Consider the following 26,767-nt stretch of genomic DNA (forward strand, 5'->3'; position numbering starts at 1 on the left):
ACCGTGAGTGAAATTGCGGCCCCTAAAGGAGAAATCCCTGTACTGCACTCCCAGGGACTTGCACAGCTTTGATAATCTCCTTGGGTCTGAAATTTTGCAGTCCAACCCAGTGAAAGAGTGGCAGTGGCAGAGATACCACACCCTAGTCGCAGCTCTCCGTGGGAAAACGCCCAGCCTGGCACCCCCACGGTCTCGCGCAGCCTCAATTAACTCCCTGGGTCTGAGAATTTGCAATACAATCCAGGAAAGGAGTAGTAGCAACTGAGATTACCACAGACTCGAGATACAGAGCACCCTAAGTGAAGTCATAGTGACCCAGGGAAGGCACAAACTTCTTAAATCATGGGAAAGAGGATCAACAATAGAGCAATGAATGCCCACAACCCCATATTATCGGAACCTGATCACACAGAAATTCAGAGATCTCCAGAAGATCAAATCAGGAATATAACTGTAGAAATAATACAGGACCTTCGAAAAGAATTTAGAGAGTCTAAAAGACACAAAGGATGCAATCATTGAGGTAAAGGCCTCAATTCAAAGTATAAACAATCGATTAGACCACATGGAGAATAGAATCTCGCTCCTAGAAGATGATCACTCCTAAAACGAACCCATAATTTATAACTTAGAAAAAAAAATCAGACAGCAGGAATCTGACATTGAAGAAATCTGGGCCCATTTTAAGAGAGCTAACCTAAGAATAATCGGAATAGAGGAGGGAAAAGAAGGTGAAACCAAAGGGATCAATCATCTCTTCACAGAAATAATAGCAGAAAATTTTCCAAACATAGAGCAAGAGGTTGATACACAGGTCCAGGAAACTTATAGAACCCCTGTTAGAGAGGATCATAGAAGAGGATCCCCACGCCAAATAATTGTCAAAATGACCAATGTGGAAGCCAAGCAGAGAATCTTAAAGGCAACAAAAACAAAGGGCCAAGTGACATTCAGAGGCAAACCAATTAGAATCACTCCAGACTTCCCAAACCAAGTCATGAGAGCCAGAAGGGCTTGGAGTAACATATTCCAAACTCTGAAAGAAAACAACTTCCAGCCAAAAATTTCCTACCCAGCAAAACTTTCTATCAAATTAGATGGAGAAATAAGAAGCTTCCATGACAAACAGAAACTGAAGGAATTTATGTCTTCAAAACCAGCACTAGAGAAAATACTCAGAGATTAACTAAACAGAAGAAATAGGTAACACACACCAGAACCAGAGAAACAAGATTTTCCATCCAACAACTAAGATTGGTTATCTGTGGAGATTCATTATGTTAGTCTTTTACCTATCTCTAAAGGGTATTGTTTGCCTTTATTGTTGTTAATTTCTAGGATTTCTAGTTGGAATATTAATATACCTTCAGATATAGCATTTGGAAATATTCTATCCCATTCTATCAGTAACTTTTAACTCTGTTTACATTGTCTTTGGATGTACAATACTTTTTTATTTTTTAGGAAGTTTGTTTATTCTTTTGTTCCCTGTGCGTTTGAAATCATATCCAAGAAATCACTGCCAATTTCAATGTTGTGAAATTTTATGGCCCAGGTTTTCTTCTAAAAGTTTATAGTCTTAAGATTTACATTTAGGTCTTTATGTATTTTGAGTTAATATTTGTGTATGGTGTCATGTAAGGATCCAATTTTATTCTTTTTCATGTAATTATTATTTTTCAACAATAGTTAGTGAAAAATTATTATTTCCTTCATCAAATGTTCTTGGGAACCTTGTCAAAATAACTTGACCATATATGGAAGGATTTATTTCTAGGCTTTTTATGTTACTCCCCTGGTTTATATTTCTGCCTTTATAGCAGTACTACACTGTCTCAACTACTGTCGCTTTATAAGGTTTGAAATCAGAAAATGTACATCTTCTAGCTTTGTTCTTTTTCGAGATTGTTTTGGGTATTTAGAGTTCATATTTCATGTTAGGATAGATTTTTTTCTGAAAAATAAATAAATAAATGTATCATAGTTTAACCTTAAAAAAAGAAAAAAAATCCTCTGGTAAGAAAGAAAGCAAAAAGAAATATTGAAATGTTATCATCTCTAAGTCATCAAAAGCTTGATATCAGACGAATGAATCTGCTATGTGAGATTATCATTGTTAATTTTGTATAAATTGCTATAATATTAGATGTCCACCACTAAGCCAAGCATGGGAAGGAGGGATGGGGAGGGAATGGGGTGGGGTTTGGGTAGGGGCTAACTGGGCGATGTGTGCATGTATGTCTACACAAGTTTTTTTTTTATCCCATTATGATATATTAATACAGTGCACCAATAAAATTTTTTTTAAAAAATTAAAACATCAAAAAATAAAAAATTAAAACAGAAATGTAAAAAGAAAAAAAAGAAGATAAGTAACCCCAAAATTGTTTTGCTGTAGAGAGCAGTGCTTTCTAGATGTTTTACCACTGGGCCTTTCAAAGAGGGGATATGTGAACCCATTTGTCCTCAGATATTTTCAGATTACATATGTGTGTCTGTGCATCTGTCTCCCATAGATACATCTCCTTTTCAGATTAATGCCAACAACCAGTCGTAGTGGTCCATGCCTGTCATCCCAGTCTTGGAAGGCTGAGACGGGAGGATCACGGGTCTTAGGCCGACTACGCCATAGCCCTTTTTATTGTTTGTCTTGAAATAAGGTCTCACCAAGTTGCTGAGATCCTCACTAAGTTCCTGAGACTGGCCTCAACCTTGCAGTCCTCCTGCCTCAGCCTCCCAAGTCCCGGCTTTACGGGGGTGTACCACTACACCCAGCTTGGATTCATTCTTGATGTGGTGCGTTCTGTGTGCAATAATTACATGTTATAATAACAGGTGGGTAATAATAGGACATTAGCACCACTGCAGTATCAGACAGAGCATCTTTACACCACCCTGAAAATCCGCTGCCCTCTATTTGGTTATCCTAAAGCAAAAAATTACTTTTCGTCAGGAAACTTTTTTTTTTTTTAGCCAATCAAGTATTATTGAAATTCTGCTTTGGGGAATCTCTTTTCCTACACATTGTATATAGAGAAATGGTAAACCAAAACAGTCTTTTCAGAGCCCACGGACCTCTGGCATGTATAATTTCCCAAGCAGCTGGCCCCGACGGCCAGTCGCCAACATCAAAGGTCTCTCCACGGACATGGCTGTTATCTTATTGACAGCCTTGCACGCCGGCACCTTGGCATGAACAGAAAACGATTCTCTTTCTTCCTTTCTTTTCTCTTCTCTGTTAACTTTTCTGCCTGGAGGCGGTGTATCCACTGCACATGGCCAATTTGCCCCGCTGCTTGGAATAAAACCAGCGGCCGTTCGTTTAGGAAGATCTGCAGGAGAGACCCCTCTTTGGGAGACTGAAGTCGATACCATGCCCGCCCAGTGTGCTGACCCAGCCCGGATATGGAGCAGACCGGCGTCTGGCACGTGAGCCTCAGAACCTGCAGATCGGTTCCTCCTGAAGACACCAAAGGCCTTCTAACCCTCACACGTGTTTTTCTGTCTGAGGATTCCAGGGCAAGCAGCTTTCTGTGTGACCTTGTGGAATTCACTGTTAACACAGAACACAGATTATTATTATTATTATTATTATTATTATTATTATTATTATTATTATTACTTTTTGGTGGTACTGGGGTTCCTGGAAGCCCTTCTACCTCCGGCTACACTACCACGGGCTACACTCCCAGACCTATTTTTATACTTTTTTTTATGTGGAAACAGGGTCTGTTCAAGAGTTTTTGTTTGGTTCTGATTTTAGATGATTCTGGGGATGGAACCCAGGGTCATTCTGCCTCTGAGCTACACTCACCAGCCCTATTTTTTTTTTTTTAATTTTGAAACAGGGTCTCGCTGATCTGCTGAGGGTCTCAAAAAGTTGCCGGGGCTGGCTTCCGACTTGTCATCCTCCTGTCTCAGCCTCCCAAGCACCGGGATGGCAGGTGTGCACTGCCATGCCCGGCTTAGTTGGATACTCTTGTAGAGCACAGACTTTGCCCGTTTGGTTTTCTGCGGGGTCGGCAGCGTTTAGGAGAACCCAGACACAAGCCGGGCATGGCGGTGCACACCTATTCCCAGCATTCAGGAGGCTGAGACAGGAGGATTGCGGTTCGCAGCCAGCCTCGGCTACTTAGCGAGGCCCTTTGCAGCTCAGTGAGACCCTTTCTCAAAATAAAGAATAAAAAAAATCGAGCTGGGGGTGTAGCTTGGAGGTAGAACATCCCCGGGTTCCATCCCTAGTACTGGGGAAAAAAAAAAAAAAGGCACGTGCCACGGGCTCTCTAAACAATCGTTGCGTGAAATCGCAGTCCTGGCCGCTGACCGTTCCCCTGGGTCTTGGGGTGTGAGTGACTGAGCCAAGCTGGCCAGTGGTCTCGTGCCGGCGACGGGCACAGGAAGGGTTAAACAGATCGCCTTTGGATTAATCTGACTTAAAGCAAAGCCCTTTGAAAGCCAGCCCGAGGCTCTTTGTTTTAATATACGATGCTGTTTTGATCTTTGGACGGCAGCACTTTTAATTACCGTGCGGCCTTTGGTCACGCTCATAACCTCTGCAGCTCTGATGCGGCGACGGCGTTCGGTGTGTTGTCTGTGACGGGGTTACAGGCTCGCCGTGGACCTGGGTGCTGGCGGCTCCCGATACTCAGTGGCAATTGCCTCTGGAACATTCTTATGCATACTTTATTCATTCATTTTTAGATATAGTACTGGAAAAAATCATTAAAAATGTATGTGGGTTGAACTAAGGGGCGTTCTCCCTCCTCAGCTTCGCCACCAACACTTTTGATTATTTGATATTGAGCAGCAGATCTGAACCCAGGCATCTCTTTCCCACACGTATCCCAGCATCTTTGCCCACATTCTGCTAAAGCCGCTCTGGTACTAAGACGTGGCAGGCTGCCATTTTGTGTGTGTGTGTGTGTGTGTGTATGTGTGTGTGTGTGTATGTGTGTGTGTGTGTGTGTGTGTGTGTGTGTGTGTGTGTGTGTGTGGTACTGGGGGTGGAACCCAGGGGTTTTCTACCTCCGGGCTACACTCCCAGGCCTTTTTTTATATTTTATTAGGAAACAGGGTCTCGCTAAGCTGCCGAGAGCCTCACTAAGTAGCTGAGTCTGGCTTGGAACCTGAGCAATCCTCCTGTCTCAGCCTCCCAAGCGTGGGGATTACAAGCGTGCCCACCACGCCCGGCTCACTTTTATACTTTTTTATCTGGTAATTTTCATTGAGAATTTCCTCCTTCCCCCGTTGGAGCAAGGAATAAGTAGCAATCTGAGAATGTCTTTTCCTACATGAATAAAACAAATTTTTAAAGATGCTTATCAGAGGTCGTTTCTTTATACGATCAGTTCTGCTTTTTAAACGGAGATAATTTCCTTGATAAAGTTTTTTCCGGTATGAAATAAGTCTTTAGAAAAGACATCTTTGATGCTTGTAGTGATAGGATGCGGCGATTTCCTTTGCCAGCTGCTAAATTCTATTTAGGTTTTTAAAAACCAGGTGCCCGGTTTTAAAAAGAGGCAGGTCAGCCGGACTTGGTGGCGCATGCTTGTCATCCCAGCCCTCGGGAGGCTGAGACAGGAGGATCGCAGGTTCACAGCCAGCCTCAGCAAGTGGCGAGACCCACCAAGATCGAATGGCATAACTTGCCATTACCGGGGCAAAGCTGACCATTATTGAAGCATAGTTACCATTGTTGAGGTCATAATTTGCAGTTACGAGGGTCATAGTTTACTGTTGTTGAGGGCACAGTCCGCCATTATTGGGGCATAATTACCCTTATAGAGGTCATGATTTTCCACTGCCAGGCACAGTTTACCATTACTGCAGGCATGATTTGCCGTTATTGGAGCATAGTTTACATTATTAGGCATAATTTACCCTGATTGAGGGCACAGTTGACCGTTATTGGGGTGTAGTTTGCCATTAATTAGGGCAGGATTTTCCATTATTTGTGCATAATTTGACTGTATCAGGGCAGAGTTTAACCTTGTGGGGAAGAGCTTGCCATTATTGAGGGCGTCACTTACTGTTTTTGGTGCACAGTTTAACATTATTGAGGTAGTTTTCATTATTGTACTGGGTGGATAATCCTCCGTTCTCCTGCTTAACGTCCCCCTCACACGAGTAACTGTCAGAAAGTCAAGTTGAAACGGAGCCTTGGCTTTGATATTATTATTATTTTTATTTTTATTTTATTTTTGTGGTACTGGGGCTCCTGGAAGCCCTTCTACCTCCGGGCTACACTCCCAGACCTATCTTCTATACTTTTTAAAATTTGGAAACAGGGTCTCTTAAGCCAGCGCGGTCCTCCTGTCTCCGCCTCCCAAGCGCGGGATGACAAGCGTGCCCACCACGCCCGGCGAGCCTTGGCTTTAGAATGGGGCTCTTTCCGGCGATGCTGGTGACTTCCGTCCCTCCGGGTGGCGCAGAGGTTGTCTTTGCCTGTCGAGATGAGACCTGCCATAACTGTTGACCAACCTTGATGCCCAGACATGAGAAGAAAGCGCAGCCGTGGTCCACGGCGGGTCCGTCATCCCTGCGGCCTGATGGCTTTTACGATGGTTTTGGTGTCTGTTCTGAAATCTGCCACCAAAAGGAACCTGGCTTGCTGGCTGTAGTGCAGGACTTCGACGCCTTGACACTGGGGCCAGAGCTGCCGGCGGCAGAGCCTGTGCTCTGCACCGTCGGAGGTTAGGATCACCGGGCCTCTACCTACCGGGTGTCCACAGTAGCGTCTCCATCTCTACGCCCACAGAAGAATCTAGAAACCTGTCCAGACACCTCAAGTGCTCCCAGCAGGGGGGAATTGCCTGGGGTTGACAGGTGCTCCTGTCTTAGAAACGGGGGTTCCTTTAAGGTCGGCTTCTGTGGATCTTGGCCTCATGCTTAACCCTCCAAGATAAGCTCCTTGCAGATAGAAATACGATGTTTTCTTTCAGCGTGAGGTCCCTTTATCAACCACACACACTGTGTAGACTCTGTGTGTGTGTGTGTGTGTGTGTGTAGGGCTGGGGATGGAACGCAAGACCTCCCATGTGCTAGACAAGTTCCCTGCCTCTGAGCTACACCCACACCCTCTTCTGTTTTTATCCAAGCCATATGGTTTAGTGGGTTTTTGAATCAAAGGGTAATATAGACATTTCTTTTCTTTTCTACCTTTTGGATTTTTTTGTTTATTCTGTGTCTACTAGTACAGAGATTGAACCTAGAGACATTCTACCTCTGCGCTACACCCTCAGCCCTAATATATATATATATATATATATTATCATATACATGTATATGATATATAATATATGTAGATATACATATATACAATATATGCATATATGTATACAATATATGTATGTATATATTTATACACACACACACACACACACACACACATATATATATATTTTTGTAGTACTGGGGTTCCTGGAAGCCCTTCTACCTCCAGGCTACACTCCCAGACCTATTTTATACTTTTTTATATTTGGAAACAGGGTCTCTTAAGCCAGGGAGGCTGGCTTCGAACCAGCGCGATCCTCCTGTCTCCGCCTCCCCAGCGCGGGGATGACGAGCGTGCGCCGCCACGCCCGGCCATACACATATATTTTAATACATTGAAATAGGGTCTTGCTAAGTTTCTGAAGAGCTCATTAAGATGCTGAGGTTGGCCTCAAACCTGTGACTCTCCCGACTTGGCCTCCTAAGTCCTGGGATTCCAGAGGTGCACCCTTGTGCCTGGCTTTTTATGATAGGGGTTTATGATTAGGTGGGTGGCATTTCAGTGACACACTGGTCTATTTTCTTCTAAAAGGCATCGCTATATCACGCAATATGTTAACTTTTCCGTTAGACGTCTCATGATACTCAGATACTTTTGGTTAACAAAAATTCCTATTGAGACTGGAAGAGAGTCAGTTTGCCTCCTAATTCCCTCCTCCACCTCCCCCACAAAAAGAAGGAAAGAAGGAAAAAACATCGGCCCTTAAATTACTCAAGTGTCTTGAGGCAGTTTTCCCAGGACAAACGTTCGTTTTTGTCCTCTCTCTCTTAAGTGTCGTCTCCGCGGACCTTCGCCAGCTGCGTGGCGCCCGGTCCAGCTTTGACTTCACAACCAGGGTCCTCCCAGGTGTGGATCCAGTTGGAAAGAGAAGGCTTATTTCTGATGTCCGTAAACAAACATGACACTGATCCCGGTACTTGGGAGGTAGGAGGATGGCAGGTTTGAGGCCAGCCTCAGCAACTTAGAGAGACCCTGTTTCAAAATAAAAAGGGCCGGGCATGTAACTTGGAGCTAGAATGCCCCTGGGTCCAATCCTCAGCATCACACGCAAAAAGAAAGAAACCAAGCGGCCCCCTGCGCCTTGCGATGGACCCTCACGTCTCTCCCTGTAACTCCGGCGGCTCCGGCTCCGTGGACTCCAGCCTCAAGCCGGCAGCCCTGAGCTCTCTTCTCTGGCTGGGGCTCCTCGCTGACCTTTTCCTTAGGCCCCGGGCAATGTTTTCATCCTTCACAAACTTGACCACCGCCAGTTTCTTAAGAGCAAGCGCCGGTCGGTCTTTATGAGAAGGAGGGGACCCGGCAGCACTAATGATCGCTAATACCCGATCAGTGGCGAACAATGGGCGCGTTTCAGGGTGAGCGCCGGGACAGAAAGAGGGCTGCGGTTCTGAGGCTCTGCGGAAAAGTGGGGCACCGAGGAAAGCTCTAACACGTGGGGCGTCCTACAAGGCTCAGGGGAGGGGGGCGGCTGATTTTTACAATGGGCCATTATAAGGGCGCCGCCGACCCACGCAATCACAGCCCTTTACAAACCCCTAAAAATGTGTCAAATATTATACAAACCGGGCTTGACGGGGAAGCCAGAAAGGTCATCCACAGCGGCCCCCTTCTTCTGATCAAATAGCTCAAGGGAAAGGAAAAAAAAAAGAAGAGCAAGGCAGATCTCACCATCCCGTAACAACCTCATGGGCTTTATCTGTCCCTTGCAAGACTTCCAGGAGAGGAATTCTGCCTGAAGATGTTTTTATCGACCCAGCTCTACTAGCCTTTTATTGGGATGGGGTTTATCATTCTTCAGTTAAGTCGGTGCTTCACACAGTATAGAAAAGAAGAAATAAAAGGCTAGTCACTTGCAATTTCACTGTCCTGGGACAGTCATTGTGAGAGTTTTGCTACGGGAGTGTGTGTGTGTGTGTGTGTGTGTGTGTGTGTGTGTGTGTGTGTGGTACTGGGGTTCCTGGAAGCCCTTCTACCTCCGGGCTACACTCCCAGACCTATTTTTACATTTTTATTTGGAAACAGGGTCTCCTAAGCCAGCGCGTGCGGCTGGCTTCGAACCTGCGCGATCCTCCTGTCTCTGCCTCCCAAGCGCGGGGATGACAAGCGTGCGCCACCACGCCCGGCCCCAGCCCTATTTTTTATTCTTTATTTTGAAACAGGGTCTCACTGAGTTGCAGAGGGCCTCACTAAGTAGCTGAGGCTGGCCAGGAACCGCAATCCTCCGGTCTCAGCCTCCCGAGTGCTGGGATTACGAGAGAGAGTGCACCAGCGCACACCGCCTAGCGCATCGCTTTTGAGTGACTCTACTTTGATTCCTTTTGAAGAGTCAAGCGTGCAAATAGGGCTGTTATTAGGTGAGACTGCCATTGCAGAGCACAGAAACATCTTCCAGACTTCCTAAGAAGGTGTCCAACCAGCCGCCTGGAGGAAGGAAGTCAAATAGCAGCAGCTTGTGCCCTGGGAGAGGGAGGGACCCGGTCGGATGACCTCGGATGACCAGGAAAATGCAGCAACTGAACGAGGCCCCTTTGCAAAATAATAAAGGGATCCCAGCATGTAGGTCAGAGGTAGAACACTCCTAAGTTCAGTTCCAAGCAGTGTGTGTACACATGCATCCCCCATATAAGTTATGATTTAAAGCAAAATATATTCATATGACGTGCGCGCGCGCGCGCGCGTGTGTGTGTGTGTGTGCGTGTGTGTGTGTGTGGATACAGAGATTGAACCCGGGGTGTTCTACGACCCTCCTTGTTTCTCTCCTTCTTTCCTTCCTTCCTTTGTAATTATTAGGATTTGAACCACCCAAGGTCATTCTACCTCTGAGCCCTTTTTATTTGTTATTTGGAAACCCAGTCTCACTAAGTTGCTGAGGCCGGCCTCGAACCTGTGGTCTTCTTGTCTCAGCCTCCCAGGTGCTGGGATGCCGGCCGCGCGCCACCATACCCCGCTACAAGTCGTTTCTTTTCTTACTAAAGCAGAAAAATTCTGATTCATCAAAGAATGAGGCTCTGCTGGTGAATTAACATCTATTTTTAAATGTGCAGCCTTTCCTTTTTAAAGTGTAATAGTGAAATAAGCGTGTTGCGCTCACCGCCCTGGTTTTGCGTTTATTTTTGTCCTCTCTCTTGTCCTCGTCGTTATTGAGTCTGGACCCTTCGTGAGACCGGAAGCGTCTCTGTGACCTGTGTGTGCGGCTGGGTCAGCCACTCAGACCCATCTGCGGTGGTCAGCTGGACGGCTTTGTGATCGTGGGCGCGTAGGCAACAGTAGTGAATTTAACATTATTTGTGTGCTTAAAATGCTAGCGTCCAGCTGGGTGTGTTGGCAAACATCTGTCCTCCCAGTACTTAGGCGCCTGAGACGGGAGAATCACAAGTTCGAGGCCAGCTTCAGCAACTTAGTGAGCCCCTCAGCAACCTAGTGAGACCCTGTTTTTAAATTAAAAAAAAAAAAAGAAATATGGCTGGGGGTGTAGGTTAGAGGTAAAACACCTTGATTTTAATCCCCAGTACAAATGATAATAATAATAATAATAATAATAATAACAACAACAACAACAACAACAACAACAACAACAACTTTCCATTTCAACCGTGAATAACAAGCATTCATCGAAATACTTGCCAGGCGTGGTGGCGCATGCTTGTCCCAGCATTTGGGAGGCTGAGACAGGAGGATCGTGGTTCGCGGCCAGCCTCAGCTACTTAGTGGGGCCCTCCGCAACTCAGTGAGACCCTGTTTCAAAATAAAGAATAAAAAACAGGGCAGGGGGTGTAGCTCGGAGGTAGAATGCCCCTGGGTTTCACCCCCAGCCCTGCAAATAAATAAATAAATAAATAAATAAATAAATAAATAACTTGTCCCCCCCCCCCCCGGCCTCAACCCAACACTCTTCAGTTTTATGAAGCTGGAAATTATATCTGCCGTCTGCTTATTCACAACATTTGTTTTACGATTTGGAGTGTTTTGCATATAATAATAACAGCTAATAATGGAACAAATGAAGGAATAGCTGCATAAATGCTCCAACCGTATATAACGATAACTTACTTTTTTTCTCTAGCCCCCAGAATTGTATTAGAAGATTTTTCAGTTTAAAAAAAATGCTCAGGCATTCTAATTTGAGGGTGAACCTGGGAAGACATCTTTTATTTTCTAACATAAATATGTATCCAGTTATTTATTGCAAACAAACATGCCAGTATCTGTTTGTTTATTTTATATTCTGTTAATGTATAGTCAGGAGAAAATTATACATTCATGGAGCTGAGAATAACATGCCCAAGCTGGGTGTGCTGGAACATGCCTGTCATCCTTATATTTGGGAGGCTGAGACAAGAGGATTGAAGGTTACAGGCCAGCCTGGGCAACATAGTGAGACCCTCTTTAAAAATAAAATAAAAAATAGCCGGGCGTGGTGGCACACGCTTGTAATCCCAGCACTCGGGAGGCTGAGACCGGAGGATCGCGGTTCGTGGCCAGCCTCAGCTACTTAGTGAGGCCCTCTGCAACTCAGTGAGACCCTGTTTCAAAACAAAGAATAGAAAATAGGATGGGGGGGGTATAGCTCAGAGGTAGAATACCCCTGGGTTCCATCCCCAGATCCGCAAATAAATAAATAAATAAATAAATAAATAAAGGGTTGGGGAAAGAGCTTGGACATAGAGCACCCCTGGAGTCAATCCTCAGTCCACTCTTCCCCCCCCCAAAAAAATAAGGTTCACTTTGGGGCCAGGAGAAAAGATGAAGCTGTTGAAAGTTCAGTAGTCTCTTCCACACTAAAACACACTCTTGCAGTTGGAAGAGGCAGAGTTCCTCAGCCGTGAAAAGAGCCTCATGTGCAGTCGTAGCTTTTAGGCACCGTGTCCCTCAAAGAGGGCACCCGGCTCTTAACCTATCGCTGAAAGAGAAATACCATTGTCTATTAATACTACTGGAACTAAAGATGAATGAGGAGCCAGCCTTGATCTGGCAGTGAGCTTCACTTTGATAAGTCTTCCCTTAGAAAGGGTCTTTTATATTTATGGGAAAAAAATTAAAAAAGCATGACGTCAAACCGGGGAGGGGGGAACTGATATCAAAATTTAAGACCAAACTCATAGGGCTTCCAAAAGGAAAAAAAAAAATGCCCCTTGTGAGAACGGGTTTTTTTTACATGCATAACTAATTAGCTTAGGTTATTATAAGCAGGGCGCTGCGATATCGTTTCCGGCGGTGCCTCTGGATACCTTGTTTACTGTGCAGTCTGCAGACCGGAGTTACGGGAAACGGAGCGGAGGGTCAACCGGCCGCGTCTCCTGGGATTGGGCCGCCCAAGACGCTGCTATGCTGGGAATGCTAGGATATAATCACTATCAGGTGAGCGCTACCCTTACCCGTGTCCGGCGTCGGAAAGGGAGGCAGTAACCTCACTCACTCAGCCTTGCGCTCTTTTTTTTTTCGATAAGTGAGAATCGGCTCTCTGAAGGCGGCTGATGGTGGGAGGCCGTAGGAAGCGATTTGGTGTAGGTCTTGAACACGCTGAATACCAGCAGGATTTGCGTCCCCGCTTGTGCGGCTCTACTTCTTAAGATTAAGCTGTGTACGTTGAGAGAAAAGGCGACTTTGAAGAGCACCCCTGTTGGTTGAGGAGGCGGGGGAGAGGTGATTTTCCATAGAACGCCGTCGACTTTTCTTTTGTAGAAGAGCATTGCTGGTTCCGTGCTAAGGTTTACCAGGAAGGAGAAAAAGAGAAATATCCTGGCGACTTTACGGACGCATACCCGCAAGTGTGGTTGGTGTGTTGGAAAGAAACCGGTTGGGGGACGACGTCGCTTTTTCTCGGTTGCGTCTCTGTAATTAAAATGTTCGGGGATCACACTCCCTTGAAAGAAGCAGGCAGGAGTCCCCAACTAGTTGGCGAAAGATGAAAAATGTGTATTTCATGCAGCCTGTGTTTCTACGGAGACCCTTGTGTGTGTGTGTGTGTGTGTGTGTGTGTGTGTGTGTGTGTGTGCGCGCGTGTGCGTGTTTTAACAGACCGCCAGGGCGATCGTCCAGGTGCGCTACACCGGCGTTCGGCATCTTCTTTGACACTTGTTTTCATCTCACGCCTCCCTGTCAGGTGTCTTGGGGGAAATTTCGGCCTCACAGATAGCTGCACAACTTTTAATGATGAGTCAGGCGAAGAGATGGGTGACTAATTAGCAGGGAAACAGAGCAGGGCAAGGTCTTATCCCAAATCCAACGGGCGAGTGCAACTTCCAAGCTCGGTTGCAGCGGTCTGTCGGTACGGGGAGGGGGGCTCCTGGCTTGCGGGACCGACTTCCCCATCCGCCGACTCCACTCACGCCGCCTGTCTCCTTGCTGTTAGGTGCAGACCCACCTGGAGAACCCCACCAAGTACCACATAGAGCAGGCCCAGCGGCAGCAGGTGAAGCAGTACCTCTCCACCACCTTGGCCAGCAAGCACGGCAACCACGTCCTGAGCCTGCCCTGCCCGCACCAGCCCGGCGACCACAGCATGCCCCCCGTGCCCGGGAGCAGCGCGCCCAACAGCCCCATGGCCATGCTCACGCTCAACTCCAACTGCGAGAAGGAGGTACCTCCTCTCCTCCCCCTGCCCTCTCTCCTCTCTTCCCCTCGCCTTTGCGCCCCGTCCACCTCTGTCTGTAGCATCGTCTGCCCGTCATCTCTCTGTCCTCCTGGCCGCCGCTGGGTTATTGGGCTTCTCGCACCTGCCGCTCTAAGGGAGCCAGGAGGCGTGGAGACAAGGCTGCTCCGCTTTCCCGGTTTATTTTCACGCCCTCCGCGGCGCGAGGAGCAGTGAAAACTCAGAGACCGAGAAGGGGAAGGAAACTCGAGAATAGAAAAGGTGTCGGACGGGACGGGCGGCGTAGAACTTCCGCCTGTCGCCAAATGTCTGGAATATTATTTTTATTTCTTCCTGAGTTTGGGGGGGGATCACACATGGTGTGTGTGTGTGTGTGTGTGTGTGTGTGTGTGTGTGTGTGCGCGCGCGCACAGATTTGACTAATAAAGCACAGGAGATTTCACAGAGAGGCAAAGGTTTAATTGCTGGCTGCGTTGAGATCCTCGACGCAATTGCCGCAGCCCCTTAAATCCGCTTTGGGGATAAAACGCCTTCTTACAAACCCTCAAGCTAATTGCCGCATTCAAATTTGGGGCATAAAAATACCAGAGAGGAGAGCTGGGTATTATTACATCATGAGACAGTGACCCACATTTTGATGGAGACTTCCTGGGCTCCAAAGTATGTTCAGCTCAGAGGTGACATTTCCAAAGTTCAGTTGATTTCTTTTCTTCTTTTCTTTTTAGTACTGGGGATTGAACCCAGGGATGTTCTACCTCCAAGCTACACCCTAAACCCTTTTTATTTTTATTTGGAAACAGAATCTTGTTAAGTTGCGAGGGTCTCACTAAGTCTCTGAAGATAGCCTCCGAACTGCAATCCTCCTGTCTCAGCCTCCCAAATACTGGGGTGACAGGTGTGCCCCACCACACCCAGCTACACTTGAGTTGACTTTAGTCACTTTTCCCCTTGGCGCAAACCAAACACTGTTTTTCTCTGTCCTACCTTTCGTCTAGCAGGGTGACTTGACACAGTCTTTCTCTGTTATTCTGTCTCTGGGGCCCGTTCTGAGCCTGTTTTTTTGTTTTTGTTTTTGTTTTTTGTTTTTTTGCTTGTGTCTTTGCAGGGATTTTATAAGTTCGAAGACCAAAGCCAGGTGGAAAGCGAGTGTCCAAGTATGAATGCGCATTCGCGGGCGTCTTGCATGCAGGTATGGAGCCGCACGCAGCCAGGAGGAGCCCTGGGTGGTGAGAGCCGGCGCCATGGCTGATCACAGCTTCCTCATGGCTTAAGGAGTTTTCCCTCCTGTGGACTTTCCTGGGTTTTGTTTTGTTTTAAATAAGGAAACCTGCCGGGCGTGATGGTGCTCACCTGTCATCCCCAGCACTTGGGAGGCTGAGACAGGAAGGTTGCAAGTTCGAGGCCAGGCCCAGCCACTTGGTGAGACCCTGAGTAACTTAGGGAAACCCTGTTTCCAAGTAAAAAGTTTAAAAAAGGCAGGGGGTGTAGCTTAGAGGTAGAATGCCCCTGAGTTCATTTCCCAGTACCAGAAAAAAAGAAAAGAAAAGAAAAGGAAAACTATGCTATGAATAGGGCCATTTTCTTTATAGTGGCTCATGATTAGTTAATGAATTATTGGAGAAACTGAATGCATTTAAAATACACTTAAATATTTAAATAAAATACATTTTAATACAATACAAGAAATAGGATAAACATGTAAGTATCAAATACATCCCTTATATAGGTAACTTTTAAAATGCACCAGGCGTGGTGACCCACGCCTATGATCCCGGAATTCAGGAGGCAGAGCTAAGGTGGCTTACAGGTTTGAGGCCAGGCTCAGCAGTTTAGCAAGACTCTTAGCTACCTAGTGACGCCCTGTTTTTGAAAATTAAGAATGTAAAGGGCTGGAGATTTTTTTTATGGTACTGGGGTTCCTGGAAACCCTTCTACCTTCCACTCCCAGACCTATTTTATACTTTTTATTTGGAAACAGGGTCTCTTAAGCCAGCACAGCTGGCTTCAAACCTGCGCGATCCTCCTGTCTCCACCTCCCAAGCACGGGGATTACAAGTGTGCACCACCACGGCCGGCAGGAGATGTATTTTAGGGGTAGAATGTCCCTGGGTTCTACCCCAGTACCACCCCCCCACACAGAAATAATAATAATAATAATAATAATAATAATAATAATAATAATTGTTATTATTATTATTAATACATTGAGCTCACAAACTTTATTGTCTTAAAAATAAACTTAACCATTTTTTATAAGTCTCTGGCCTGTTATTCTATGTATCAATCCCATTAGGAAATCACCCTGAGGCTCTTAAAGATTAGAGAGGGCTGAACATAGTGGCCCATGCGTATAATCCCAGTACTTAGGAGGCTAAGACAGGGGGGTCTCAGGTTTGAGGCCAGCCTCAGCCACTTAATTAGAGCCTCAGCAGCTTAGCAAGACCCTGTTTCCAAATAAAAGATAAAAATAGGGCTGGAGGTGTAGCTTAGAGGTAGAATGCTCCTGGGTTCAATCCATAGTACCAGAAATAAAAGATAAAAAGATGAGAGGTTTTGACCATAACCTAGCAGATGGGAGGACCAGTATTCCAACCCAAGCCCTGTGATGCCGTCACCAGAGAAGAGCTTTTCAGCCCCCAGCGGCCGTGCCTCAGCTGGTGTTTATAGGAAATGTTTCTACCTGTTTGTGCCAGCACCCTTGTTTGCTACAAAATTGGTGCTTTGTTGCTCCAGGAATAAAACTGATCTGGAGGGAAGGTTGCCTCCTCCTACAGCGTCAACCCGGTCCTCGCGTCTCCTCCTTGGGGTCGGCCCGGCACGCTAAAGGCCGCACAAGGCACACTTATTTTACAATAATAAGTTTATTTAATATGGTCCGACAGCCATGATGTCCCCACGTCCCCGTGAGACCCAGGAATTCAGTTCCGGCCTGTTTTCCTTCTCCTCAACGGGCGTGGGCAGGGGCAGAAGGCAGGTGTGGCTCCCTGTTTGGACCATTCAGTGCAGGGGTTGGAAGCCCCTGCAAGTTATGGCTCCAGCCTGCTTCTCATTATCGATTTCAGATGGTGGCTGTGTAACATAGGACCTGCTCTGGGAGGGTTAGCGTTAGGGTAAATAAATTAGCCGTGAACATCTGTAAGTCCAGTGCTGGGCACCTGGAAATTACTCAGTGCATCTGTGGGGACCACTCTTAGTGGTCTTCAATTCTTCTCCTCCTCCTCCTCCTCCTCCTCCTCCTCCTCCTCCTCCTCCTCCTCCTCCTCCTCCTCCTCCTCTCTTATGGTCCTGAGGATTGAACCCAGGAGCATTCTTTTTTTTTTTTTTTTTTTTTTTTTTTTGCGGGTCTGGGGATGGAACCCAGGGGCATTCTACCTCCGAGCTACACCCCCTGCCTCATTTTTTATTCTTTTATTTTGAAACAGGGTCTCACTGAGTTGCTAAAGGCCTCACTAAGTAGCTGAGGCTGTCCACAAACCGCGATCCTCCGGTCTCAGCCTCCCAAAAGCTGGGATTACAAGCGTGCGCCACCGCGCCCGGCTCAGGAGCATTCTAATTTACTACTACACCCCCAGTTCCTAAGTTATTTTTATTTTGAAGTAGAGTCTTACTAAGTTGCTGAGGGGCTCAGTAAGTTGCTAAGACTGGCCCTGAACCTGTAGTCCTCCTGTCTCAGCCTCCCAAGTACTGAGATGACAGGCAGGCGCCATCACACCTGACTTTCAGTTCCATTTTTAGTCTAGTGGGATGAGGATAATTACTTCGTAGAGTCCAACTAAGGAGTATTGTTGTTTGAGGTAAGAAGGCAGCAAGGGTGTCTCTGGGTTGTGTTGGCAGGTTTTGTTGATTTCTGTTTCTCTCCCTGGCCTTTTCCTACAGATGGATGATGTAATCGATGACATCATTAGCCTGGAATCAAGTTATAATGAAGAGATCCTGGGCTTGATGGACCCCGCCTTGCAAATGGCAAACACGGTATTGGTGGCTTTTTTTAATATGCACTTTTCTTGTTGCATTATAACCCTACGTCACTTTAAGGCTGAGTGCCATAGAAACATACATATACACAGAAGCTGCCACAACACCATATTGGAATGGGCATCGATAGCTTCACACATGTGCATAGGCTTGTGTGAACCGTTCCTTCGTCAGGTCTCCCCTTCCCCTCCACAGTTCCCTCCCCAAATTTCCTCCCCTGTTCTACTGCTTTAGCTCCTCATGATTTGAAGACTCTTGTTACCCAATTTCTGTCTAGCTTCCACATAAGAGAGAAGACGTAAGACCCTTCACTTCTCTGAGATTGGCTGATCCCAGGTGGCGTGACTTTGTTCTTCTTTGTGGCTGCATAATATTTCATTGCGTGTCTAAACTATGGTTTTATAGCCCATTTATCAATGGATGGACACCGAGGCTGGTCCCCCAGTTTGGCCGGTGTGAATCGCACTGCTAGAAGCACGGATATGCACGTACCGCTGTGACACTCCAGTTTCAGTGCCCTCTGGGCAGACCCCCAGGAGTGGTACGGCTGGGTCTTATAAAGGTTCCATCCCCGGCCTTCCGATGTTCCCAGCGTTCTCTTCCTTTTTATTAAACTCTTTTTTTCCCCCCTTGAAACCGATTCAGTGAGAAATTTAATAACAATCAAATGGAGAATTATCTTAGGTTCAGCCGGTGAGGCATGCTGACCCCAGAAATTAGGAAATTGTCATGAGTTTAGCTTAGCAGGAAGCCTGTGTTGACGCTCTGTTGTCCCTGAGGTCCGAGAGTACTTCCAGCAGGACACCAGGCCTCGCGGTCGCCCTGCGTCGGACACCCAGCGTGGCAGCCCTCAGCCAGGGGACTGAGGGGGACTGCATTATTCACAGTGATGTTCTAGTTGGCCTGAAAAAGGATCACGGGTTCGAGGTCCACCTCAGCCACCGAGTGAGACCCCGTCTCAAAATTAAAAAATAATACGGGGCTGGGGATGTCGCTCGAAGGTAGAATACCTCTTGGTTCCATCCCCAGGACCACACACAGAACAGAAAAAGTTGATAGGGTTTTTCGGGGAGATTCTGCACCATTCCCAAGTGACGGGGGCACACGAGCCTGCTGCTCCCCGGCGGTAAGCCTGACGGTCATTTTCAGTTCATCAGGCAGGGGCGTGTGAATTCCTGTCTTCCTCACGGAGTTCTTGTATGTGGCTTGTTCTTCTCTGATTCGTTTCTCTTTGTGTTTGTATCTTAAGTCGCTGTCCTATCGATGTCTTACTATACATCGTAACTTAGTCCGTGTCATGGTCCTCTGAGTTCAGTAGCGGTGCTATCACTGCCTGGAGCTGTAGGGTGGTCACTACGTCAAATTGTCCTTTTTTGGGGAGCACGGATACCGAGGATCGAACCCAGAATCATTCTGCCTCCAAGCAGCACCCCCAGCCCTATTTTATTTTTAAACAGTGTCTTGCTAGGTTACTGAGGCCGGCTTCCAACCCATGATCCTCCTGTCTCAGCCTCCAAAAAATTGAGATAACAGGCTTGTGCCACCATGCACGCCTGTCCGGCTCTTATTCTTAATAAACTTGGCTCTTTGTCAAAACTAAATAACTCAGTCACTAACAACCTCTTCCTATTTCGATATTATTTTTCCCACAGTAAAGTTTAAATTGACTGGCCTTCATGGTAGGCTCTTTTTTTAAAATCCCTTTTATTTGATTCTTTGAAATGCTTATTTCAAGTTAACTACTTAAAAAAAAGTAGAAGAAACACTCAGAGAGGAAACTATCCTAAGGGAATTGACGTCTAGAAATAACTGTTCAGCGTACACAAGGGCTTTTCTGTCCCACCAGAGACAAAGGATAAAAGTCCCAGTTTATCTGTGCGAACAGTGCACAATTGATCCTCCAGGCGGGAGGGCCATCCAGAGAGCAGCAGTAAAAACATTTTACAGTTGTCGTTTACTTGGAAAAAATATTTATGTCGGTGGAACAGAGCATTGGAGAACTCAATTCAGACCACGACGTGAGCAGGCGCCGGCACGGAGACCTTCTCTGCACCCTGACGAGACTATGCCGTCCCATCCAGCTTGCGTTCTGCAAGTGACGTTTGGTCCCTCAGGTTAACGTTCCGGACCAAAAAAAAAAAAAAAAAAAACAACCCAAAAGCCACATCCAGCCAGGCGCGGTGGCGCACACCAGTCATCCCAGACTGAGGTGGGAGGATCTCAGGTGGAGGCCGGCCTCAGCAAGTAGTGAGACCTTGTGTCAAAATGAAAAAATAAAATACAGCTGGGGTGTAGCTTAGAGGTAGAATGCCTCTTGAGTTCAATCCCCAGTCTAGTACTTCTTTTTTTATGATTATTTTAAGTACCTGGGATAGAACCCAGGGGCATTCTACCGCCAAGCTGCACCCCAAGCTCTATTTTTTTTTTTTTTTTGGTGGTACTGGGGTTCCTGGAAACCCTTCTACCTCCGGGGTACACTCCCAGACCTATTTTATATTTTTATTTGGAAAAAGGGTCTCTTAAGCCAGCGTGGCTGGCTTTGAACCTGCGCGATCCTCCTGTCTCCGCTTCCCAAGTGCGGGATGACTAGCGTGCGCCACCACGCCCAGCTAGGCTGATTTAAAAAAAAAATTAGCTCATTGCTTTGAATTTTCAAGCTACCTTCTCACTTTTATTAGCCCGTAGAACATTTTCCAAAATCTGAAAACTCCACAAAGACAGAGAATGGAGCTGTGGATTTGGGAGCCGTTGCTAGACGGCGATATCCTGGCAGGTTTATTAAGTTTCCGTCCCCTGGCCTTCCCAGTGCTGGGTGGGCCGAGACGGGGCTGGGGAGACCGCCCTTGACTTCACGTGACGTTGTCCAAGAATGAAACCCGGATGCCCAAGCACACCCGGGAAGGTGACCCGCGTCAAATAGAGCCGCTTGGTAGCAGAATGATGGCTAGTGATCCTTGCGTCTGCTCCTTAGCTGGGGCCCTGGGGATGAGGTTCAAGGACATTTGACCTCAGCTCCGGGGGGTCTTGATCTGAGGAGACGTAAGGGCTCGTGTGTGGGGGCCTCGTGCTCTCGGTCATGGCATCCTTGGTGGATCTGAGCCCCTTCCCAGGTTGCAGAAGGGGGGGCTGCGTCCTGCTGAGCTCCCCGCCCTCTCCTGGCCCCGAGAGCCCATGCCAGTGAGACGCTCAGACACCCTGAGTCTATGCCCCCCCCCCCGCTTAGCTGGGAGGCAGGTAGTTCATGGACTGTTTCATTCTGTTCTTGTCTTCTCTGTCCTTGATTCTGCAATTTTCTTTTTTATTTACAGTACTAGGGGATGAAGCCAGGGGTGCCCCCAGCCCCGATCTACCCGCGAGCCTCCTGTCTCAGTCTCCCAAGTACTGGGATTACCGTGCGCACCGCCATCCCCAGCTTTCACTTTTGTTGTCTTTTTCTTTTTCTTTTTTTTTTTAATTTTGGGATAGGATCTCCCTAAGTTGCTGGGGCTGGTCTCTAACGGGCAATCCTCCTACCCCAGCCTCCCAAGTATCTGGGATGACAGGCGTGTGCTACTGTGTCCAGATAGTTTGTGGACTCTTAGGGACACGTGTGACTGCCGGGGAGGGGCGCACATTAGATTCTCTTTTTATTTCATGATATATTGCCACCTGCACGTTAATGGTCCTTGGAAGCTGGGCGTGGTGGCACACGCCTGTCACCCTAGTCCCTGGGAGGTTCAAGGCTAGCCTCAGCAACTTAGCGAGACTTTTAGCAACCTGGTTAAAAAAAAAAAAAAAACCCTGTTTCAAAAACAGAAAAAATGTAAAAGGGCTGGTAGAATGGCCCTGGGTTCAGTCCCCGATAACACACACACACACACACACGCGCGCGCGCGCACACACACCGTCCCCCCCAAAAAAAATTCAATTCAGAACTAGAGAGCACAATCAAACTCTTAAACTGGCTTGAGAAGAGTAAATGTCTCTTTTTTTTTTTTTAGTATAATTTTTTTATTTTTTTATTAAGGTCTGTGGGCTCCCTCTTGTGGCTTTTAGAACAACTTCAATTTCAAGGAAACTTTGACAGTAGTAAAGGAACTCCTTTCTTTTCCAAAGAGAAAGTATATTTTAGAGAGAGAGAGAGAGAGAGAGAGAGAGAGAGAGTGTGTGTGTGTGTGTGTGTGTGTGTGTGTTTGTGTGTACTGGGGATTGAACCTCTGAGTTCCACCTCCAGCCCTATTATTTCTTTAAAATTTGAAACAGAGTCTCACTAAGTTGCTGAGGGTTTCTCTAGGTTGTTGAGGCTGGCCTTGAACCTGCAATCCTCCTGTCTCAGCCTCCCAAGTACGGAGATGAGAGAGTGTACCCCACACCTGGTGAACCGTGACTTTTTATTTATTTATTTTTATTTTATTTTATTTATTGCGGGTCTGGGGATGGAACCCAGAGGCATTTGACCTCTGAGCGACACCCCCTGCACTATTTTTTTTTATTCTTTATTTTGAAACAGGGTCTCACTGAGTTATGGAGGGCCTCACTAAGTAGCTGAGCTGTCTGTGAACCGCGATCCTCCTGTCTCAGCCTCCCGAATGCTGGGATTCCAAACGTGCGCCCCACGCCTGGCTGACAGGGACTTTTTATAGCCAAGCGTTTCCCTTAAATAAAGACTAGGATAGTCTGCATGTGAGCCGAAAAACTTGGTTCGTTATTCAACAACCCATTTCTTTTCCTGTCTCTCTGTAGTTACCCGTCTCTGGAAACCTGATTGACCTTTATGGCAACCAAGGCTTGCCGCCGCCCGGCCTCACCATCAGCAACTCCTGCCCGGCCAACCTCCCCAACATCAAGAGGGAGCTCACAGGTGCGTCTCAGTGGCTAGCCTTCCTCATGCAGAGAAGTTACCAAGACAGCAATCAAAAAGAGAATCTAATGTGCGCCCCTCCCTGGCAGTCACACGTATCCCTAAGAGTCCACAAACTAGCCGGACCCAGTAGCACACGCCTGTCATCCCAGTTACTTGGGAGAAAATTGCCCGTTAGAGGCCAGCCTCAGTACGTTAGGGAGGCCCTATCTCACAATTTAAAAAAGCCAGGCGTGGTGGGCACGCTTGTCATCCCTGCGCTTGGGAGGCAGAGACAGGAGGATCGCGCAGGTTCGAAGCCAGCCGCGCACGCTGGCTTAAGAGACCCTGTTTCCAAATAAAAATATAAAAAAATAGATCTGGGAGTGTAGCCCGGAGGTAGAAGGGTTTCTAGGAACCCCAGTACCAGAAAGAAAGAAAGAAAGAAAGAAAGAAAGAAAGAAAGAAAGAAAGAAAGAAAGAAAGAAAAAGAAAGGGAGAAAGAAAGGGAGAAGGAAAGAAAGATGAAAGCTGGGGATGGCGGTGCGTACAGTAATCCCAGTACTTGGGAGACAGAAAAAGAAAGAAAGAGAACAAAAACTGTGTAATATTTAAGATGGAGGCTTACCCTTGAAAGCCTAGCTTTCTGTTTCCATTTCTGCGTGAATGGCCCCTCTGGGCCTGGCCCGGCCTGCTGTTGTGCCCGGCGGGGCTGAGCCCCGGCCCTGGTTTGAACGTCCGTCTGTCCCGTCATGTAGACACAGCCTGGGGCCGGCAGCCGGGGTGCGTGAGAATCCATTTCTTCCATCTTGAGACTCATCCTGGGCGAGGGATTCATCGCGCAGAGAGACGTGGAAATTAGAAATAGAAAGCGGAACCCCTAGAATTGTTTGTTCTCGGGGCACGTGTGAAATCACCGATTTCTCCTCTCCGCCAGGTGCTAGCGGGAAGGCACGTGGCCGTTAAAACAGGGCAGAAATGATATTAGAATCGGCATTCTACCGTGGCCGGCTTTATGGCCCCTGCTGCACACCTCTTTTTATTGTTTGGTCCTCGAATTCTGCAGGATTCCAGGAATCTGAAGAGAATATGGGATCTGAATTCGGTGCAGGGAATTCCTGTCCTGTTTAAAAAATTATTCCTGTGCTTTCCAAAAATAAAAAATAAAAAATTGTGGTTAAAAAATCTTTTATTCGTATTTTTAAAACTATTAATTTGGGTTAAAAAATAATGAATGCATATATTAAGAAGTATAAACTAAGCAGCGTGTGGTGGTGCACGCCTGTAATCTCCGTACTTGAGAGGCTGAGACAGGAGGATCGCAGGGTCACGGCCAATGTTAGCAACTTGGCAAGGCTCTCAACAATTTAGCAAGACCTTGTTTCAAAATTAAAAAATAAAATAAGGCCGGGCGTGGTGGCGCACGCTTGTAATCTCCGCTCTTGGGAGGCGGAGACAGGAGGAACGCACAGGTTCGAAGTCAGCCTCGCTGGCTTAAGAGACCCTGTGTCCAAATAAAAATAATATAAAATAGGTCTGGGAGTGTAGCCCGGAGGTAGAAGGGCTTCCAGGAACCCCCAGCACCACCAAAAAAATAATAATAATAAAAAATAAAAGTAAAAGATGTCATTAAAAACAACAGCAACCACGTAATTTTGCTAGAACGCAGTCCGACATGGTTGTGTGTGTTTAGGAAATGAGAGGTGATGTGGCTGACGTTTTGTCTCTCGGGCAGTTCCAGTTTCTAATGAATTCGTTCACATGCACAGCATGTATTTTCCCTACAGAGTCGGAAGCAAGAGCCCTGGCTAAGGAAAGACAGAAGAAGGATAACCATAACTTGAGTAAGTTCCTTCTCTTTACGTGTGTTGCCAAAGATAACATACTTTCCTATTTAGAAAAAGATTTTTTTCCACGTCATTTTGGAGAAAAACTTATTTCGGTAGCTGTTACAGGTGCATTTTAAGCCGGGCGTGGTGGTACACGCCTGCCAGCCCAGTATTTGGGGAGCTGAGGCAGGTGGGTCACAGGCTTGAGGCTAGGCTTTGCAACTTAGTGGGACCCTCAGCACCTTAGCCAAGACCCTTTTCAAAATAAAAATATAAATAAAAATAAGGCTGGGGGGGTAGCTCAGAGGTAGAATGTCTCTGGGTTCAGTTTCCAGTAACAAAAAAGGGGTACGTTTTGTGGGGAAAGTTTGTATTTCAGAGAAACAGAGGTGTATGCTTTATCTCAGATCGAGCTAAATTTCATATTTGTACCGATTTTCAGTTTCTGAAGTCTTTCTTTTTTAATTGTTGCTGTTTATAATTGTATGTATGTGTGCGTGCGTGCGTGTGCGTGTGTGTGTGCGTGTGTGTGTGTGTGTGGGGGGGTGATTTCATCCCCACCTGCCCAATTCTAAGTTTTGTTCACACTGCAACTTGTTAACAAGAGGGGATGTAGGCTCACCTTCTCCAGTGGGATTTGAAGAAAAAATTAAAAATTAAAAAAAGGAGCTACTCCAAAGGAGAGTAGTCAGGCCAGGTGGGCCACATCTGGCTTTACCGGAGACTCGAAAACACTCCGGTAGCACTGAAAATATTTTTACCTATTTAATGTACCCTTAATTAAATCTGTCTACCTTTTCCTATGAAAGCTTAAATTTATGCTTAATATATACATGTAAAAGAGACTGCATGGTAAAAAAAAAAAATAGAAGCTGGGCATGTTATAATCCTAGGACTCAGGAAGCAGAGTCAGGAGGATGGCAGGTTTAAGGCCAGCCTCAGCAACTTAGGGAGGCCCTCAGCAATTTAATGGGACCTTGTTTCAAAATAATTAATACTAGCTGGGCGTGGTGGCACACGCTTGTAATCCCTGCTCTTGGGAGGCGGAGACAGGAGGATTGTGCTGGTTCGGAGCCAGCCTCACTGGCTTAAGAAAGACCCTGTTTCCAAAAAAAAAAAAAAAAAAAAAAAAAAATATATATATATATATATATATATATATATGTATGTCTGGGAGTGTAGCCCAGAGGTAGAAGGGCTTCCAGGAACCCCAGTACCAATAATAATAATAATAATAATAATAATAATAATAATAATAATAATAATAAATAGTAATGATGATGATGATGATGATGATGATGATGATGATGATGATGATATGGCCGGGCGTGGTGGCGCACGCTTTTAATCCCCGCGCTTGGGAGGCAGAGACAGAAGGATCGCGCAGGTTCGAAGCCAGCCGCGCTGGCGTAAGAGACCCTGTTTCAAAAATATAAAATAGGTCTGGGAGTGTAGGCCGGAGGTAGAAGGGCCTCTAGGAACCCCAGTACCACCAAAAATAAAATAAAAATAAAATATAATAATAACAATAATAATAATAATAATAACAATAATAGTAATATAGGGCTGGGGGGTAGCTCAGAGGTAGAACGCCCTTGGGTTCAATCCCCAGTACTCCCCCAAAATAGGATTGGATTTGGTGATAGGATATCATTTATACGTGAGTTTCTCTTCTCATGAAACCTTATCTTCTTTTTTCTAAATTGATTTTTAAGAATATAAGCTATAAGCCGGGTGTGGTGGCGCACGCTTGTAGTCAAACGGGCGAACCGGAGGCGGCGGGAGGTCGTATGGGGAGAGGCAGGGCCGCCCGGGGGTGGAGGAGGAGACCGGGCGTGGGGCGGGCGGATCGGGGCCCAGTAGGCTCGCTGGGGAACTCTTGCAGGTCCCTTGGAGCCCCTGGCTTTCGGAATTGAGGAGAGAACCATCCAGGTGTTCGCAGGTCCTGAGGTGGACACCGTGTGGTGCTTGCGGGGGCAGCGGTAAGGAAATGACGGGGCAAAAGAGACGAGGATTCTAGCACGAGTCAGGGCAAGACCCCTCCTGAGCTCTGTGGCGCACCTGCAGACCCGACTCTCCCCTAAATGAACCTGGAGGGTCCTGGCAAAGGGCGTGCGTGCTGTGACCTCTGTTGCAGTGGGATCCTTCTAGTGGTCTCAGCAGACGGAAAGGGAGACGGAGCCGTGGGCCTGGCAAAACCCAGATGCCAGCAAGGCGCGGACAGATAATCCAGGCAGGGATCATGGTGGCCTCTCTCTCCGGAGGAGGCTGACGCTGGA

General features: G+C 46.7%; 1 protein-coding gene across 1 annotated transcript in view; it reads left to right on the forward strand.

Moving 5' to 3' along the window:
• The window catches only part of MITF (melanocyte inducing transcription factor), a gene marked incomplete at both ends in the record, with an annotated part of 122,056 nt that overhangs the window by 86,227 nt on the left and 9,062 nt on the right, over positions 1-26,767 (forward strand). Inside the window, 5 exons of the mRNA XM_080718124.1 lie at positions 13,626-13,853; positions 14,971-15,054; positions 17,742-17,837; positions 22,563-22,680; positions 24,429-24,503. Coding sequence (XP_080574250.1) covers positions 13,626-13,853; positions 14,971-15,054; positions 17,742-17,837; positions 22,563-22,680; positions 24,429-24,503 — 601 coding nt within the window. The remainder of the gene's footprint in view (positions 1-13,625; positions 13,854-14,970; positions 15,055-17,741; positions 17,838-22,562; positions 22,681-24,428; positions 24,504-26,767) is intronic.

Source organism: Muscardinus avellanarius (genome assembly GCF_963383645.1).
Source record: "Muscardinus avellanarius genome assembly, chromosome: 22".
Lineage (NCBI taxonomy): Eukaryota > Metazoa > Chordata > Mammalia > Rodentia > Gliridae > Muscardinus > Muscardinus avellanarius.